A 20164-nucleotide genomic window follows, 5' to 3' on the forward strand; every position below is an offset into this window, starting at 1 on the left:
TAAATCAATGTATTATAAGTCAGGTGGGAAAAAAAGGTTGTGTATTTTCATATGGAGTATTTATTAATGTTCATTTAAACTCACGAGATAACATCTGCATGAGGAATCTGTTCTATCCTATACTCTCTGAAGTCTCCCAATTTTCCTTATTTGAAAAAAATGTGTGAACATGCAGTAACAGCAGTTTTTTCTAGAATAATTAAGTAAAAACTACTCTTGCATATTTAGATTTAGAAAAATGCTACCCAAAATCACAATATGGCTCATAAACAGCAATATTTAATACCACAATTATTTCAAGGTATGTTCTGCTTACTCCAATGGGGGCTATATATAGAGACGGATGGATTTCTTAGCACATATATGTTCACTTCTATTCTGCAGTGACAAGGCTCTTTGGATAAAAATTAGCAAGTACTCTGTCTTTTTAAAAATCAGGTTTGCCCAACATCTGTAATTCAATTAGGAAAGAAGGAGAATATTCACGGCGCATAAACGTAACTAGGATAGAAAGTGATGACCTAGATACTTTCCAGATGGAAAGTGAAAGTGTTAGTCACTCAGTCACGTCACGTTGTGACCCCTGGGACTGTAACCTGTCGGGTTCCTCTGTCCATGGAACTCACCAGGCAAGAATACCGGAGTGGGTTGCCATTCCCATCTCCAGGGTTTTAAACGGAAGTAACTCACAAAGAAAATTCACTTGCAGCTATTTAGTTTTCAAGAACTGCTATAATTACTATATATTAAAAAATATTTCAAGTCTTTATATGCTACTCATTCATCAGAAAGTCAATAAAATGCAGCCAACATGGACCCAAAGTTGTAATATACATCAACAGACAGCAAAGCTCAAAATAATCATGTTAAGACGTGAACACTCTATCTGCTAATGCTTTAAGAGTATGTGACCTATATATTACCTTCAAGAGGAAGAAAAACATTTTCACTTAAAGAGAGCATTTCAATTAGTCATTTGAGGCATACAGAGAAAGAAAAAAAAAATCAGAGAAATAAGTATAGGGAAGAGTTTGTGGCCCAGTAGTCAAACAAAGTGACGTGAATTACTCGAGGGAAACTGGTCTTGAAGTCCCTGCTATGCCGGGTTCTCTAAGCTTCTCAGCATCAAATGATAAGCCAGTCTCTCAGGAGGGTGGTCTGGCAGATCTCTGCCTGACAGTCGCTAACAAACCAGCACAACTCACTGTGTACTTCAATCTCTAGTCATTTAAAATCCTCTCTCTTCCCAATTTCCTAAGTGACAAGCAACCTGCATTACTGGGATTTTAATGAAAACATTGTTGTGAAAAATATAAACTCCCCTAAGATACTAGGGAATATACAGGTCGTCAATATAGGTGAGGACATAGAAAAACTGAGCAGCAACTTGCTGCCATTTAAAAATGTATAAAATGCATCTTCTTTTTTCAAAAGTGGAGCTAATACTTTGATGAGAAGTTACTACTTAATGGAACAAATATGTATAATAACTTAGCAAACGTTAACCTTGAGACCAGAATATAAGCAGAAATATTCTATGTTTATCGCAACTAAACACTTGACTTTTCAGTCACACTGTACTTATTTAAAACTGTGTTGTCACTGTCATATTTAAATCCAATTGCAGAAGTTTGTGTTTTTTCCTACCCCAAATATTTCTGTATTAATAAAAAGTAGATTTGAGATGGCATGACTATTTTTAAACACATTATTAAAACACATTTTTCTTTTCCGTAAAACTGAATATACACAATATATATGAGCATCAATTTATTTTTATGCAATTAAAAATTTTAACCACCACAAATATTTAATCATGATCTTGATTAGTCAAATATGAGTGGTTCACTGAGTTTTCTGGGTTTCTTTTTCCCTTTATAACAAAATATTTAGTGAGGTTTCTTAGGAAAATTTTAGTAAGTTCTCATCGCTCTGGAATAAATAAAGCTGAAATTGCCCCCAGAAAAATATCTGCTGAACAAAAGCAATTTCACAAGTTAAAACATTAGGCTTCCCACCCCATCTCACCTCTCTAGCTTGTCAAAGAGCCACGGTTTGAGTTCCCAGAGTCACATGACAAATTCCCACTGGCTATCTATTTTACATACAGTAGAGTGGGAGGCAGGAGGGAGGTTCAAGAGGGAGGGGAAATGTGTACACCTATGACAGATTCCTGTTGATGTACAGCAGAAACCAACGCAGTATTATAAAGCAATTATCCTTCAATTAAAAATAAATTTTTAAAAGGTTAAAAAAAATTAGGTTTACAATACTACTATTAATCTTTAAGTTGAGTATCTAAAGACTCCAGAAACATATATTTGTTTCACAGAAAAATGTGGTATCCTGATCCACTCCCATCACAGCTTCCATGGAATCCCTGTTCCATTTTCTGGAGCATCTTTCGGTCCATGCTGCAGAAAGGGATGCAGTCTGAACGATTACTTTCCAAGCAGAGCTGCAATAAAGGACAGGTCCAAACATTTCCTTTTGGATCCTGAGAAAGGACAGGAATTCAGACCAAGGAAACCCCTGGGCGCTGCCTGAGAAGGGCCACCAGACCCAGGAGAGCAGTAACGGATGTGGGGGACTCAGTGAATTCAGGAAGGCGGGGGCACCCCCCGGGGGAGCTAATCCTGGGGGGCCTCGAGGACCACCCCCACCAGTCTGAGCTCATCAGAGGCTGAGGAGTGAGCTCTACACGGAGTGAGAGACGGGATGAACAGAGACTTACTGGGTAGGCCAAAAAGTTCATTCGGGTTTTCCTGTAACTGTTCCAAAAAACCCAAATGAACCTTTCAGCCAACCCAATACATGGAAACAGGAAAGAACTCAGTGACGCGGCAGCAGGTCGGAGAGGAGTTCTGAAGAGCATTTTCAGCGTCTTCATAATAATTTTTGTACAATTTATTTTTCGATCTTTTTCTAGGAAGTTTGGTCCTGATAGTGCGTCCTACCAATTCAAATGAAAGGTTACCTTCTTGATTCTGTACTCACTCTTAGAAACCCCAACGCTGCAGAACACACGTTTCTGAATTAAATAACACATGTCTGCAGGGCTGAAATGCTGAGACAGGTACTTGGCTGCATTAGAGATGAATTATGCAACTCCTTTAAACTTGACTTTGAACGTGAGGATCAACACAATCACACACCATTACTATGTAATGTGCCATCTTCTACTCAAGGTATCTGCATCTGAAAGCTAACATCAGAGCTCACACTTCCCTTGGTAAGCTTATCTGCATTTTGAAATACTCAAACTTTAGCAATTCTGTAAATCACTAATGTCATCGTGGTTGTTTCTGTTGTTGAGTCGCTAAGAGTTGACTTTTTTGTGACCCCAAGGACTGTAGCCCGCCAGGCTCCTCTGTCCATGTAATTCTCCAGGCGAGAACCCACTGCAGTGGGTTGTCTTTTCCTTCTCCAGAGCATCTTCCTGACCCAGGGATCGAACCTGTGTCTCCTGCATCTCCTGCATTGGCAGGCGGGTTCTTTACCATCTATGCTACCCGGGAAGCCCAATTTCATCCTGGATAACGCTGCAGTGATTATTCTCAAAGTCTGAAAAGATGTTTTCACCACACTGCCCACCTCTCTCAACTTACTTACCTGAGAAGCTCTGGGGACGCACCTGGACGTGGAAGACCTACCTGTACGGTGTAAGGATGTTCAGAGGAGGTGGTTTATCGCTCTGGTTGTAAATGTCAGCAACAGGATTAGGAATGCTGTTCTTTGAAACCACCTGCTGGTCTTGGACTGTGGAACTTTTGAAAGCTTTTTTCATGTTGATATCCTGTAGTGACACTGTTTAGAGAAAAGTCCCCCAAGTCGGGTTATGTGGGAAGATTTTGAACCGTTTAGAAACAAACATAATTTGATTCACAGTCATAAACATCTCCTAGAATAGCCGAATATACAACATCTACGCTAGCAGAATAATATCTATTATTGTTCATTTAAAATCATGCTTACGAGGATGCACAACCCCTCCCTCTGATAAACAATAGTTATCTCTATAAATCATGTCTTTCCTTCTTTTGTGGCAATATAATGATTTCATTGAGCCTAATTATGAGTGCACCATTCTTTACTTAAATAGCATTTCTCAGAAACCACACAGGAATAAAGTTATGAGTGTAATAGGTATGTAAGCACAAAGATTCGGGGTATCCAGTGGGAGGGGAACCATTCAAACAGTTAATACGTCTGCAAAAAATACATGAATGTAGAAAGTGCATTAAGTTTTTCTGACAGTAATAGTAAGGAGAAATGGTAAAGCTTTTCAGCACACCTCGAGTTCTGGAAATTAAGCAGCATGATACAAATCTACACTAAGGAGTCTGAGAGAAGCAGGCTAATTACCCTCATTTCTTGAGTCTGAATGGCATGCTGCATCTCAGGTATCAACTCATCTGACCTTGACATGACTTTCTGAGGTGGGTGTACAGGCGCATTCACCCACTGGACCAATGAGGCTGACGGTCAGGGGTGTTAAATGACCTTTCCAAGACTGCCCAACGGAAGAGTGGCAGGATCACATAGAGCATAGATTTCCTGATTTGGTCAAGGATTCTTCTATAGGAATATCCACCAAGGAAAGTCATAAGGGAGAATACTGATTGGGAAGGGAATGTAAGGCTATAAAATGTGCTGTAGAATCTCACGATTCGAACCTTTTCCAGGGTAAGGTTTATCACAAGCACCACAACTGCAAGAGTCAACAAAAAGCTGAATAAAGACAAGTAAGTATTTTTAAAATCATTTTGACACCATTTGAAAAGTATATGATTGATTTAAAATGTTAAAACTCCTGTCTGAATAGACCCAGTAGCTATTCAAACTTTTCCTTTTAAATAAAAGATACATTTAAAAATCAAATTAAAAAGAGCACATCTCTAGCTTCCTAATTACTGTTGGAAAAGTAAGAATGTTCATAACAAATATTAAAATCTCAATGTTCTACACTTGTTAAGTTTTTAATTCACTAATTTAATTTTGACCTTTGAAACAGATCTGAAGACAAGAAAACATGTTTTTTCGAATGATGAGGGATGAATTTCATAAATAACTACATTAAAGAAAACTTTCACATTTTATTAATACTGCTATTGAAGGCCTAATAGAAAAATAAGATGCTAGGATCATTTTAATGCCAGGAGGGAAACTGTAACTACCTGTATAAAAAATAATTTTTAATCTGACTGTTTTCTTCAAAGTAAATATAAAATGGCACATTTTGATTTGGGGGGATAGTTTTTTTCAGTCTAATTTCAGTCTCTTATTTGAAAGAGACAAAAAGTGAAAATTTTTCTAAGGGATTGTTGAATCTTAATTTTTTTTTGAAACTATCCCAATTTCAGGGAACATCATCAAAATGACCATCAGTTAACTACACAGCACCTGTGGATACTAACTTTGTTTTAGAGGCCTGAAGCCCTTCATTTCCGGGCAATTAAGTCAGCAGGATCCGCTCAATTACTTACAATCAGTCCTACCTAAGGGGAGCAGAGGGTACAGGGCTCTCTTAGCTGGACAGTATCTTTGGAGTGAGTCTGTGATTTTTCCGGTAAGAAAGTATCTTTCCAATAACTACCAGTAACCTCCATTAGGACTTCTAACACTGAATGCATTCAGCGAGTCCTTTAAAACAAATACTGCATGTGTCGTTTATGGAAAAATTGAGTGTGGATCACGAGGTAGACCAGATGTGACTCTTAATTACTAAGTAACCCCGAGCTGCGGGTTTGCCCCTTGCTTTTCTTCTAGGAAAAGACGAGATGAAGGATGAGCACATGACCCCGAGGAGGCAGCAGGGTGATTCCCTCCCCTCCTTCAGCATCACTTCTGGCTCCGGACTCTCCAGGGATGACCTACCCTCTTCCACCGTGGAATCCAGCTGGGTGACCTTGACAGCAAGGCGATCAATCCTGTCCTGCAGAGAGTTCGCACGGATGTAGAAGTTGTTGGCCTCATTAAACAGCTCTCCAAATATGTCCTCAGCATGTTTGCCTGCAGAAGGCACCAACAGAAGGCCGCTTAGTTAGAGGCCACACTCTCACCCAAGCCCAGCGCCAACCTCCGCACGTGTCATTTTGTGTAAACCATCACAAAATGTATCACTATCAAAGAAAGGCCTGTAGGATTTCTCCAAATTTTTTAGGAATACTCACACGTATCTGAAAGTGACCCAAAGTTGTAGGATTTTTAAGTGACCCAGATAATACAGATTTTTTACTATGAGCTTTCTGCACCCACCAAGTTGCTTCCCATTAAATTAAGCTTCTTTGGGAAAAAATTAGCTCTCATTTTGCATGCTTTGTGCATACACGGTTCAGGACCTGAACTTTCCTTTTACTTCCCAAGTAAACAAATTTGATTCAAGAAATCATGTTGGCTTCTAAATTCAGGATTTTAACCTCATTCACAATCAGCAATGTCAGGTATCTTACACGGTGCCTCACACTTCCAATGGCATTAAATTCTTCTAATTCATATTTCAAAATCTAGGTATACAATGCTAACTCTGGCCCTCCCTAAAAATCAATATGTTGAATTCTGAGTTAAATTTTTCTGTACAGATCATCTCTTCTTTCCCGTGAGTGAGAGACATACCTCCCATCTTCCTTAAAGTGTAATTAACAACACTTCTGAAAATTTCACAGGATCAGAATCAGTATCTGCTTTCACTCAATTTCCAAATCCTAACACCATTCCTTTACTCACTCAACAAACATTTAATAACTGCCTACTAAGCATGCAAGGAGCATGACTGCTAGATGCTACGGTATGAGTACGGTTAGTTCTTTAAAAAACAGCTAAACTGTCTTCCAGGATGGCTGGACCATTCTACATTCCTACCAGCAATGAACGAGAGCTTCTGTTGCTCTACCCTCTCGTTAGCACCTGGTTCGGTCAGTGTTTTATGTTTTGGCCATTCTAATAGGTGTGTTTTATCTCGTTTTAGGAGAAGGCAATGGCACCCCACTCCAGTACTCTTGCCTGGAAAAGCCCATGGACGGAAGAGCCTGGTGGGCTGCAGTCCATGGGGTTGCTAAAAGTCGGACACGACTGAGCGACTTCACTTTCACTTTCATGCACTGGAGAAGGAAATGGCAACCCACTCAAGTGTTCTTGCCTGGAGAATCCCAGGGATGGGGGAGCCTGGTGGGCTGCCGTCTATGGGGTCACACAGAGTTGGACACGACTGAAGCAACTTAGCAGCAGCATCTTGTTTTAAGCTGCATTTCCCTGAAGACTGACGTGGAGCATCTTTTCATGTGCTTGTTTGCCATCTGCACATCTTCTCCGGTGAGAGGTCTGTTCTGGTCTTTTGCCCATTTTTCAAACCAGTTGTTCTTTTTTTTATTGCTGAATTTTAAGAGTTCTTTGGATATATTTTGGATAATGGCCCTTTATCAGATTATGTCTTTTGGAAACATCTTCTCCCAGTTGTTGGCCTGTCTTCGTCTTCTCCACAATATCTTTTATGAAACATAAGTTTTTAATCTGGATAAAGTCCAGCTTGTCAATGATTTCTTTACACTGTCATGTAAAAAGTCTTTCACTGTATCTAAACAGTCACAGTCGTATCCGAAGTCATTTAGATTTTCTCCTTTGCTATCTTCGAGGAATTTCATTGTTTTGCATCTAGGTCTAGGATCCATTTTGACTTAATTTCTGTGAGGGGTATAAGATGCATTGTTTTTAATCTGCATGTTCTATCAATTTATCACTCAAAAGGGAAGAGAGCCTGAACCTTCCCGGAAGAAAAGTCACCTGGAGCAAGAATAACTGTAATGCTTTCACCGTGTGTTACACTTTACACGGTGCTCTCACACTCACCTTAGTCTTTGCTCTGAACCCCGAGACTATCACCTCCACGAGAGTGAAGAACCACCTGTGTCCAGTGGGTGTCCCCAGCTGTCCCCACCTGGGACAAAGCCTTCTGGCACCACCTGTATGATGACTGAGAACTCACGAGGACATGGAGCCACTGCTCCCACCTTCCAGGTGACTAAGCTGAGCACCAGGTGGTCCGTCCAGACACCGTGCCGAGAAAGTGGGACAAACAGATGAAATGACAGCTTGGGTCTCCTATCTTCCGATTCCCTGCCTTAGCGCACACTTCCCTCAGCTTTCTTGGCTAGAAATCAGCAACTTCCTATGAATTATCTCAGGTCATGAAACACTTGGAAATTTCCTGTTTACTTAATAAAATGGACTGAAATATTCTGCTGCTTCAGTGGTTACTCCTAGATACTGGATAAGCATCTCTTAAAAATTGAAAATTTGTATAATTTCATGAATTCTAACAGTGTAACTATTTTAATAACAGGAACACTGTCTGAGGAAATAAGATTAAGAAAGGAATCAATGAACATCACTAAAAATGGGAGTGGGGACTCTGAACTACATATCTCAGCTGAGCAGTAAATCGTTTCTCCTGAAGCTGAAAATCCGCGGTGTGGCTCTCTCATCACTTGAAATCCTGCCGACAGTCCCCACTCACGCAATATACAAAATGGTTCCAAAAGGCGAACCAATTTTAAAAAAAAAGAGTCTTCAGACGAATTATGGATGCTTTTAAACGCTATAACTAGATGCGGCATCCAACGGTAATGTTTGTTTGCTGCCTTTATTATGAACTTCCTGAGCAAACCTTGTGTGTCTAATTACCTAACAGACATCTCCATGCTGGTGTCCTATAAGAATCGCAATCCCTGGACAAGTTCTCATAGGAACTCATGTTCCCATTAACTCAAACCCACACCCCTACGTGGAAAGGCATGGTCCACCTGCAATGAAGCCCTGGAAAGAACAGAGTCGCTCGTGACTGCTCCCTCCCTCCACGGGCAGACACCAAACCTCTCCTGTCCCCCACCCCCTGGGCTCCAGCCCTTCCTGTTTCTCTCCTGAATTATATCAACAGCTTTGTTTTCCTGGGTCCAGATTCGCCTTCCATCCTTAGATCTGCACGTCAGGATGCTGCTATTCCGACCCTTCACTGCTCCCATCATCTCAAGACCAAACCCAAGGCTCTGAGCAGGCACGGGGCCCTGTGCACTTTTGCTCTGTCTTTTTTCTGGGCTCTGGCAGGACACACTGCCTAAACCCTCCCCACTTGCTCACAGATGCCATTAGTCCTCTGCGTGTTCAAACCCCTTCCATGCTGTCACCTCACTCAGAAAAAGAAATGAAGGCCGGCAGTGACTCAGAAGGTTCTGCCGGGTCCAGCTCAGGGACCTCCAGGCCTATCCCCTGCTGCCATCTCCCTCTCACGTTCCTCGCCAACCATACGGGCCCCGCGGATACTCAGACAGGCCTGCTCCCGCCCAGGCTTTCACATCTCCTGTACCTCCCGCCTGGACCACTTCTGTCACCCAGGTCTAGACCCAAATGTCATCTTCCAAGGGAGATGTTCTCTAGCTAAACAGCAATCGCCTCTCTGTATACACACTCACAGATGTAAACAAACCCCCACACTCTCCCCCTTCCCTCCCTGCTATGTTGTTCTCTGAGCAGTCACCGCCACATAGTAAGTTATACACTTGTATTCAGTGATCCTGTTTCCGGCCTGCCTCCTTCCACAAGAACACACGATTCAGGAAAGGAGGACTCTATGCATCGCTATGGCATCAATCGCCAAGGTCTAGGGCGTGTCTGGCTTACTGTAGGTACTCAAAAAGAGATTTGAAGAAACAAACAAAAATGCACACATTTAAAACCCATCCTTCGGGAAGCAGACTGGGGTCTGTGAGATCACAGGCCCCTCCCTGTGTCCTCAGATACCCAGAGGACATCTCAGTCACAGGACGCATCCTACAGCCCTCCTCTTGGCTTTTTTACACAAGTCCTGTAAGGGCGTGGGCCACGCCCGTGGTCTCTGCACTGATTGTGCTAGCCAGTGCTCAGCATCTCTTGAATAAAGACACATAACCTGTACCATTGTTTTCTCATTCACAAGGACACAACCAACAAAGGCTCCCTGCTCAGGTGCACTTGGGAAACGCTGGACCAGAAAGATTAAACATGTATATGCCTCAGGCATCTCAAAATCTTTAACATGCTCGTTCCACAGGACAAGCACTGTGCACACCACATTTTCAAACTGACTGGTTTTTGAAATACCAGTATCGCCTTTCAGACTGTTTTCTGAAGCCCGTTTGGGAAAATGCCTGCCCATTCAGCTGGATGACCTGTAGACAAAGCATTGTGTTCCAAATGGTTTGGATTCAAGTCTAGCAGCTGTTTTTTTGGAATGCCAGATGTAATCAAAATGGAACCAACTAATTTTTTTCTACTTGACCATTCATGGTTTTAAAAAAAAAATTCCAGTGCAACTCCAAGAAAACCCCTTTCTCTTCAGTGCTGCAGAAATCTAATTAATAGCAACAGTGTGTACCACTGACAACTCGGGCATGGACTGCACAGCCTCTTCCTGAAGTGACTTGAATGTTCTCAAAACACACTCTGCAGATGCTGAACAGGCCAAAAAGGATCAATACAATGGACCCTCTACCTTCACTGCTTAATCCTATTTGAAAAAACACAACGGACACTCTACTCCCCTTGGAAGTTCTCGATTTATAAAAACAAACAGAAATTAAAGACTTGCAAACTTAATCTTCTACTAGCTGCTGGAAGCTGACAAGTGACTAAAGAGAAGAAAATAGGAGGAACTATATTTTCTGATGAAAGAGAATAAAGTATTGCAACCACAGCACTCAGTTCTATGAACAGTAACTTGTTCGAAGAGCTTAATTTGACTCACTCTTCCAATGGCAAGTCTGATAATAGCTGAACTGAACTAATTCTGAATTAAAGACCAGAAGAGGTAAGAGCCACTGATTCATTCTTAACTGACAAAGAACCAATTAGGGATTTATCTGTACCACATGAGTTTGAGTCCAAGCTCAAAATCTTGTTGGGAAGGAAGGGAGCAAGGAACGGGGCAATGGGCGGAGGGTGATCTCTCAATAAATGAGTATTTGGTAGGAAGGACACAGACGGGAGTCAGGGGTGCATGAGGCAGGCAAGAAGGGGGTAAACCCAGTCCTGGAATCACCACCGTAAGCGGCCGGGGCAGGACGTGCCGGTGCAGAGGCAAAGCAGAGGGCTGAGATGGCAGAAGGGGGATGTCTGGCTCTCCCCTAAAAGCTTTTATTTTCCCAGTGAAATAAGCAAATCATTTGCTCACAATCTGGGATTGGGGGCTGTGGGGAGAAAAGATGTGAAACAGGCAGGAAGCTAATTAGTGCAGGAATTACAGTGTGGCTGCCGAGTGGCCCTGAATGCCCACCTGAGGAAGGCTGCTGATTTCATGTCCCTCTCCTTTTCTGACACAAGCTCTTAAAGACACAAACTTCCCTCCGAGCACCTCTTTACATAAATCCCACAAATACATTGGTGATTCTGTGTGTTCATTACCGGTGCAGTGAGAGTTTGCAATTTCCTTTTTGAGTTCTTCTTTGACCCAAGGGTTACTTTAGAAGCTGCCTGTGGGTTTGATTTTCCAATATGTGAGAACTATCTAGAAAGATTATTAGAATTATTTTCTCATTAACATCGTGCTCTTGGTGGTATGAGTCTCTTCAAATGTATTATTTTATGGCCAAGCGCATGCCCCATCTTAGACAGGGAGCATTAAAAGAACGTATATTCTGCAGGTGGGAGTTTCGTGTTCTACAAACATGGATGAAGTCAGCCTGGCTGGCAATGTTGTTCAAACCTCCCATATCCTGGTAAGTTGTGATCCTTGGAATCTGCCTTTCCCAGTTCTGGGGCAGTGGTTTGTCCTGTGACCTCAGTTTTCTGATGAGCTAAAAGAAGCTGCTGAGATCTTTTCTTGTGCAGGTGGGTGTGAGTTCCACGTCTGGAATGCCAGGCTGGGGTCATCTGTGGTTCCTGCTTCTTTCTGTAACTTTTCTCTTTCTTGATTGAGTGTCACGCTCTTCTCCCTTCCCGTGAGTCTCCTATTTTTGGCTGGACCACGTGTGTAGAAGGCTGGTAGAGAATGAAGCAGACACAGTAGACCTACCCTTACGAAAGGCCCTGTGTCAAGGAGGAACATAGCTGAGACTGCTGAGCATCACAGTCATGGACTGATAGGAGAGTGGTGTCATGGTTTGGACAATCTTAGAAAAAAACATTAAAATCTTCCCTCAATGTTTTTAGGTGATAATAACAGTGCAGATCGCAATGATCAGAGAGACACCTGTAAGACACTTATGATATGTTACTGTAGGCCTATGAACTCACGAGATGGGAAGAACACAGCTGATAAAGGCAGAGAGGTTTGATGGCTGGCTCTCCACGTGAGCTAGGAAGAATTAGTCTGTGTTTAAACCCTGCCACACTGCAGTTGGCCCAGGGCAGGGAGAGCTGAGAAACAACCCTGATGTCATTACTTTTATTGAGGAAACACTTCTGATGCTCCAGGTGAGTGATGGGTTAGGGAAAACGCTTCAGTTTCCAACAGCCCCATCTTTGTGAGGAGGGGATTCTTCCGCTGCTGCTGCTAAGTCGCTTCAGTCGTGTCCGACTCTGTGCAACCCCAGAGATGGTAGCTCACCAGGCTCCGCCGTCCCTGGGATTCTCCAGGCAAGAACACTGGAGTGGGTTGCCATTTCCTTCTCCAGGGATTCTTCTACTTGCCTCCAATTCTGTAGCCGACAGAGCCTTACTTTACACGTACAAGTACACAGGGCTACTTACCTCCTTCACTGGCTTTCTATTTTTATCCACAAGAAATGCAAAAACCGGTCTGAGGCAGTAAATTTTTAAAAATCCATGCTGTTTCTTCCAGTCAACTCTGTCTAGTACATAAACACTTCTTCTCTTAAAGCACCCTTAACCTAGCCTGAACCTGCATGGTGATGAACTTGTGATCTCTCTCTTGAATATGTTATGTTTAATCTCCCCTTTTTCCCCTCAAATATTCCATTTGGCTAAAAACATCCAAGAAATCTATTCAGTGCATGCCTTCAAAACACTTAAAATCTCTCTTCTGACTAGACTGCACTTGGTATAATCAGTTAACACCACCCTGAATTTCAGATCCAATTACATAAAGCAAATGTATTACGCTGCAAGCCATCAAGGAAGTATTTTCATTTAATTTAGCATTTGGTCTGATATGAGACATAATACATAAAGAGTATTAATAAAAATATTAATCACTAATTTAAAAACTGAGAAGAAAACAGACTTTCCTTCTCATTTATACAAGTACTCAATGTAGAAATTAAATGGAAAATAGGTTTTGTAATAGTTTTTTTTTAAGAGACTCATGTTTAAAACTGATAAGAGTCTCAGAATTTTATACCATTGGTAAGGATGATCTTAGCTCTGTGGGAGGAAGCTTGATGACATATAAGATGAAAGAAATCTTAAAAAAAAAAAAGAGAGAGATGCCAAAAAAGATTTGAGATGTAAGTATTAGTTTTATACAAGAATTATGACAGTGTCTCCCCAAACAAAGAAACATATGTATGCCCAACAGCAAGATAATGGTTATTCTTGGTATACCAATGTAATACAGTAATCTCTGGATATTAAAAATGTATCTTGGATGCTGAATATATACCAACTGAGTATAGGCTACAAAACCAGATGTATGAGAAATCACTTTTAGAAAGATATATATGAACCATTATCAATGACTTCCTGTGATTAATTTTAAATAATTGTAATTTTTTCCTTCCATGTTATCCTATGCTAAGTTTTCTATATTATCTTATTAGTACCATCAAATATAACCAAAACCTCTGGGCGGGGGGCACCTAAGGTCTAATTCCCCTCCTTGTGCCATCCTGGAGGCCTTCATGAGAAAGGAAAAGAAAGCTATTACTCCAAGAACGTAGAGAGAGAAGTAGAAACTGGCTTGGGAGGCACAGAAATGGATTTGACACAAACGCTCTGTCTCCTTTTTAAAGCAAATTCTATTAGAATTACATTATAATGTCAGAAGGAATTTGATTGCAAGGCACTAATTTTAATTGAGCAACTAGGTGATAAGAACAAGAGCACTCAGATAATTAATCAAGGAAAATGATGAAGAAGCACTCCCAATTCAATGTTAATTGCTACGCTAAACTGTCATTATTTGAGGAAAAAGATATCAATACTCCACTACTGGAAAACCAAGTAACACACTAATTTTTTTTTTCCACCTCACCGAAGTAAAGTTGATTTACATATTATTTTCATTTCAGTTATATTACACAGTGATTCAGTATTTTTACAGGTTATATACTGCACGAAAAGCTATTACGAGATAATGGCTATAGTTCCGTGTGCTGCATATATGTAGATTCTTGTTGCTTACCTGCTTTGTCCACAGTAGTTTGCATCTCTTAATCCGCACCCCTATCTTGCCCCTCCCTCTGCCCACCGGTAACCACTGGCTTGTTTTCTGTATCTGTGAGTCCGTTTCTGTTTTGCGATATACATTCATTTTTTTTCTAGATTCCACATGTAAGGGATACACAGTATGCCTTTCTCCGACACTTATTTCACCAAGTATAATATTCTCTCAGTCCATCCACATCGCTGCAGACTTTCGTTCTTTTTTATGGCAGAGTAATATTCTACCGTGTGTACGTGTGTGTCTATAGCCCATTGTCTCCATCCGTCGGTCGTCAATGGACATTCAGGCTGCCTCCAGGCTCAGTTGTTGTAAACAGTGCTGCTATGAACCCTGGGGCTGTTGAAACACGTTTTCAAGTTAGTATTTACATTTTCTTCTGGATATACATCCTGGAGTGGAATCGCTGGGTCATATGGTAGTTCTGTTTGCATTCTGAGGGACTATTTGGTATCTATTATCCCCTCAGGATGCTGAACTGTCCCCCCACCGATGTGAAGAGAACCGGAGAGACACCAGAGGCGCACCAGCCCCTCCACTGCTAGTCTTCCTTCTGGAAAAGGCCAAAGAGACGCCTTCTGGCCCCGGCGCTGTTCTTCCTCCCCTAGATCCATGAGAGCAGTGCTCCTCAGCCTTTCAGACACCAGGGGACCGATCTTGTGGCAGACGCTTTTTCCACGGATCAGGGGCAGCGGCTGGTTTCCAGATGATCCAACACACTACAGTTTCTTTGCTCTTCACCTCTAATCTAATGTCACCACTGACCTGACGGGAGGTAGTGGTCAGCGGCCCAGGGCTTGGGGACCGCCGCACTAGAGAAGCAGTGACTCCGGACGGCCCATTTAAGGAACCCTGGTTTTCACTGGGCCCACCTGGACAGCCCAGGGTAACCTGCTTCTTGTGAGGTGAGCTGACAAGCAGCCTCAACCCTGGGCCTGCCGAGTGATACAGCACACCAGTGGGTCCCAAGGGTGAAGATTCAGATACCCTCGGAGGGGCTGCCCTCAGTCTGCCCAAAGGGGACTCCACGGAACAGACCAGACCGTGTGGGCAGCTCCGCTTACTAAAGGGCCCCACAGACTCGACTGACACAATGCTGTACCCGGAACACGGCACGGTTATTAAAAACCGTAATGGTTCACATCGGTTTCCCTCACTTAGACCCCATGCCCACAGACGTTTCAGGCATAAAAACAAGAGACTGAAAAGCGTTCTTACAGAAGCACATGAAGGCACACAGACACACGTCCACCCTTCAACAATCTACACGGCATCCTCTGGTAACATGAATCTACACATTTTATCAACAACCCCTACCAAAAATCAATTATAATTAGTTCAGACTCCAGAAGAAATCTATTTTGAAACACATTTTAAGTAATTTCCAGGTTACTCTGGCCTCAGCCAATGATTACAGGTATCATATATCAAAAATATATCCATAACAACACAGTACAATTCTTTTAAAGAAAAAAAAATACTCATCTGTTGTGTTTCTTCTTCAAAACACATAAAAGTACTTGAGTTGTTGTGTGTTTTTTTAAACCACTCTCCTGTGCTTGAGGCGACCAGGATGTGAAATTTCATGGAGGATTTTCTCATTATTAACAGAGGTTCTGAAAATTTAACTGTGAAAACCTGTCACCCAAAATGCAGTGTGAACCATCTAAACCGAAAAGGAGTGGGATGAAGTGAGAAAATAAGATCACGACGTGAATGTAAAAGTTAGGCAGAAAGACTGTAACTTCAAAAGCTTTGGAGGAAAAGCATTTCCATGCACATGAGTCTTAAGAAATGGCGTATTCCTTGTGTGCATCTCATGTTCAAAACTGGAAAAAAAGGAAGCCCTCTCCTCCTTATGCCTGTGTTTGCTTACATGTCTGTAACCCACGCGTGTGACGCGTACATGGCACTGCATACGTGTCACCAGCAGCTCATTGCTGACCTCCATCTGGAAGTCAATATCTGCACTTTCACCTTTAGAAGGTTAAAATCAGCAACTCTCACTGGATCCTCAGGCTGGATCCTTTAATTCATTTGAAATCTTATTCAATCAACAAACACGTATCAAGCCTCTATTCTATGCCAGTCATAGCACAGTTCTCAACTCACTACATTAAAAGAAAAAATTAGTCCTGTCCAAGTGTAATAAATAACTCACTTAAAAAAAAAACAACTACCAATTATTTTATCCTTATGTATAATAAGCTTTTAAAAATGAACACTACTTTAAACTACACATTTGATCTTATCTGCTGCTACTGCTAAGTCGCTTCAGTTGTGGCTGACTCTGTGTGACCGCATGGACTGCAGCCTACCAGGCTCCTCTATCCATGGGATTTTCCAGGCCAGAGTACTAGAGTGGGTTGCCACTGCCTTCTCCGTTGGTCTTATCTAGTCATCTGTAAACCCGTCAATTCCAACTTGATCACACCAAGCCGGTGTCAGCAGACCAGAGAGGGCAGATAGCTCATTTCATGCCGCGAAATTTTCAGAACGGAGGAAGGCTCTTTCCTCCAAAGCCTCTTCTTTGGACAATCCCAGAACTACTGAACTGAAATCACTTGGCTAAAGTCATTAAAATTAACATGCCCCTGGTCATCGGAAAGGAGGGAGCCCGAGGCGAGGGGACTCACTCAGACTGCTCAGCTGGCGGATGACGGCAGCCAGGGTGCTGTTGGTCACACACTCGAGCTCGCTGGTGATGCCCTCGGGCAGGGCCCCCCGGCACAGGTGCCGAGGCTCGATGTTCCTCTTCACTAAGGGCATGGCTCACGATCTGAAAATGAAAAAGATGGTTTCAGAAGCTCACAGTCCCAGCGTAACACGCCTGGAACTTCGGCCCCCTGGAAAATCGACTCTTGCCCAGGAATCCGCCTCATCCTATCACTTCTATGTGAGCAAACTGGCTAAACACGCAACAGATGTCGAAGTACTTACATAAACGTTACAGGTTTCAAAGATATATGGACAGCACATTCTACTTTTATAGAAAAACGATGTATGCACAATTTCTAGTTAAGCATGGCAAAAATAAAATACTTGAAATTACTTCCCATCTAATTTTGCTTACTGTACAATTAATCTAAATCTGAATTTTTCCTGTGATTTTACTCATTATGCAAGAAGATGCCTGCACATTGGCATTTAACTTCCAGCAGTACTCTTCATTACAATTCAAGTCAAATGACTAAAGAATTTCAGAATTGTATAAATATGCTTTCTACTTTCAGGCAACTTTCCTATTTTCTAATAACTCATCTAATCTCTTTTTAAAATTCCATACAATGAAGCTCTTCAGTTATCCCATAGCATGATTAACTGGAATACCTTTTTTCTTAAAAAAAAAAAAAAAAGGAAAGAAAGAAATTACGGAAGCAACTCCACAGATGTTTAAAACAGTATGAAGCTCTCAGAACATCTTCCCGTGACCATTCCAGTCCATGTGAATCATCTGGAAGATGGTCTTTTGGGTGAGCAGCCAACTGAGTGAGACAAACACAATTAGTCAGTTTTTCCAGATATCTCACTGCTGGTGGTTTTCAGATGAATTTTGTTGTGATCAGAGGGCATGCTTTGTCTGATTTTATTCTTTTAAATCTGTTTTGTTTTACGGCCCAGGAAACAGTGTGTCTTGGTGAATGCCTCACACGTGCTTCAAAAGGCTGTGTATCAGCTGCAATGACTGACGCTGCTGCTGAGATGTTCTGTATCCTTAGCTGATTTTTAATACACTCGTTTCATGAATTACTGAGAGGGGTGTTGAAGTTGTCAGTGATCACTGCGGATCTGTCAATTTCCCTCTTGAGCTCCATCAGTTTGTGTTTATGTATTTTGAAGGTCTGCTATTGAGCATATACACGACATTTAAGATTCCTGTGTCTTCTTTTTTAATTTACTGCCTTTGGTTGCCCCGGGCCTACATTGCTGCTCATGGGCTTTCTCTAGCTGTGGCAAATGGGAGCCACTCTCTAGTTGTGGTGTGTGGGCTTCTCACCACAGCGGCTTTTCCTGTTGCAGAGCATGGACTCCAGAGGCATGGGCTTCAACAGTTGCAGCTCGCAGGCTCAGCAGCTGTAGCGCCTGGGCTTAATGGCTCTGCAGCACGTGGGGGTCTTAGTCCCTCAACCAGGGATCAGACCTGCATCCCCTGCACTGGCAGGAGGATTCTTAACCCCTGGACCATCAGGGAAGTCCCCACTGTATATTCTCAGTGAAATGACCTCATTATCCTTCAGTGATGCTCCACTTTTTCTGGGAGATCGCTGGGCTGGCTGCCCGTGTTTGGATCTGTGATCACACTGACAGGTATGCAGGAATTCTGTCCTCAGAATAAACATGATCCCAGCAGAAGTGGCCACACAGAGCCTGTGCTGTGACTCCGCTGTACTGTCCACTGTGAAGGGCAAGGTTGCATGCAGCTGCTTCCGGGTTTTACAGCACTCCGCCTGCCGGCTGATGTCCCCAGGAAGTCACGTGTCCGCAGTCAGAGGGGAAACCTGGGCTTCCCCAAGGCCCAGCCCATTCCATCACCTTCTAGAGTGATACCGCCTGGCCTCTTCCTAGTTAAGCTTCAGATGAAAGTCATGATGAAGTGAGGGGCGAGGTGGGGGAAGGACCGTGGACAGTTCACCAGTCATGGTTCACTGGGATCAACGTCCAGGCTTTGCTACCAGAACATGGTTCGTCCACTTCTGCAGGATGAGAAAGAAAGGCACCGGGGTCCTGCCACTAACACCACACAGTCTTAACCAAGATGGGCCTCCAGATCCTCTCCTGATCGACAGAGCTGCTATTCTTGCCGGGTCCTGAGCTCTCCATAGGCTTTCCTTCCTCGCAGTTAGATATACTTCGCTGGCCTCCAGAAACATTCACATTGGATTCGCCTGCACACCAAGTATCTGCACTTTGATGATACTTCACCCAGTGGAAATGCAGAGAATAAACATCAAAAAATAAGACAAAAATCCCTTTCCTCAAGGAATTAAAGGTTCACTGAGAGAGACACTGAAAGTTGTCTTCAGTGTCTTCAATGAAGTTACAATCCAGGGTGACAAGCACTAGTTTAAGGTATTTCTCATTTCCTGGGAAGTTAAAACACAACTGGAAAGACTTCACTGATGGGGAAGAGGGGGTAGGGTCAGGGTCACACTGCATCGCCAACCCCATGCGTGGCACATCGAGGCCACTCAGTAAACATCAGCAGGGTGGTGGAGTGCAGTTCATAGCCATGGCTTAGAAGCAGATCAGAGGTATAGTGGTGAGCAGAGCTGCCTTCCAAGCCTTAGAAGCAGCATCCTATTATTTTTAAAAAATCATCCAGTCTTTGCTCAAAACCCTCTATAACTAAATAATAAGTACCTCTGGGTGGGGAAAGCAGAGTTCTGTCTATGGACTAACACAGTGATACATATGAAACGGTCGTTCACCTTTCCTTGACATGTGGACCCTTCAGGTGGATGCTAACACCCAGCTGTAACTGAAAAGGCAGAGAACGGAAGTCAAGGCTGACATTCCTCTGCCCCTATGCATTCATCACTGGCTTCTGTCTCATTGCTTGTCTGCTGTAAGAAGAAGCCCCAGAGCCATCAGTCATTACTCACGAAGGAGACGCAAGCTGGAACCACTAGGAGGTAGTGGGCACACCCGTTAGAATGGACGAAGGCAAAACCACTGGCCACACCGAACGTTTGGTAAGGATGTAGGTAGAGCAGAGTTCTCTGCTGAAGGGAATGGAAAATGACCCAGTCACTATGGCAGTCTGGCAGGTTCTTAAAAGATTAAACACACACTTCT

At 42.7% G+C, this 20164-nt stretch overlaps 1 protein-coding gene across 6 annotated transcripts in view; it reads right to left on the reverse strand.

Annotated features, from left to right (window-relative positions):
- Nucleotides 1–20164, reverse strand: part of WASF3 (WASP family member 3) — a 74738-nt gene that overhangs the window by 14500 nt on the left and 40074 nt on the right. For 3 of the 6 annotated variants that reach the window (XM_069602260.1, XM_069602256.1, XM_069602257.1), the window contains exons 3-6: nucleotides 19972–20091; nucleotides 17005–17147; nucleotides 5878–6012; nucleotides 3654–3807 (exon numbers count right to left, since the gene is read on the reverse strand). In XM_069602260.1, the coding sequence (XP_069458361.1) occupies nucleotides 3654–3807; nucleotides 5878–6012; nucleotides 17005–17137 (422 nt within the window). In that variant the 5' untranslated portion in view covers nucleotides 17138–17147; nucleotides 19972–20091. The remainder of the gene's footprint in view (nucleotides 1–3653; nucleotides 3808–5877; nucleotides 6013–17004; nucleotides 17148–19971; nucleotides 20092–20164) is intronic. The other 3 variants (XM_069602259.1, XM_069602254.1, XM_069602255.1) reach the window with 1 other exon arrangement.

This window comes from Ovis canadensis, chromosome 10, assembly GCF_042477335.2.
Source record: "Ovis canadensis isolate MfBH-ARS-UI-01 breed Bighorn chromosome 10, ARS-UI_OviCan_v2, whole genome shotgun sequence".
Taxonomy (NCBI): domain Eukaryota; kingdom Metazoa; phylum Chordata; class Mammalia; order Artiodactyla; family Bovidae; genus Ovis; species Ovis canadensis.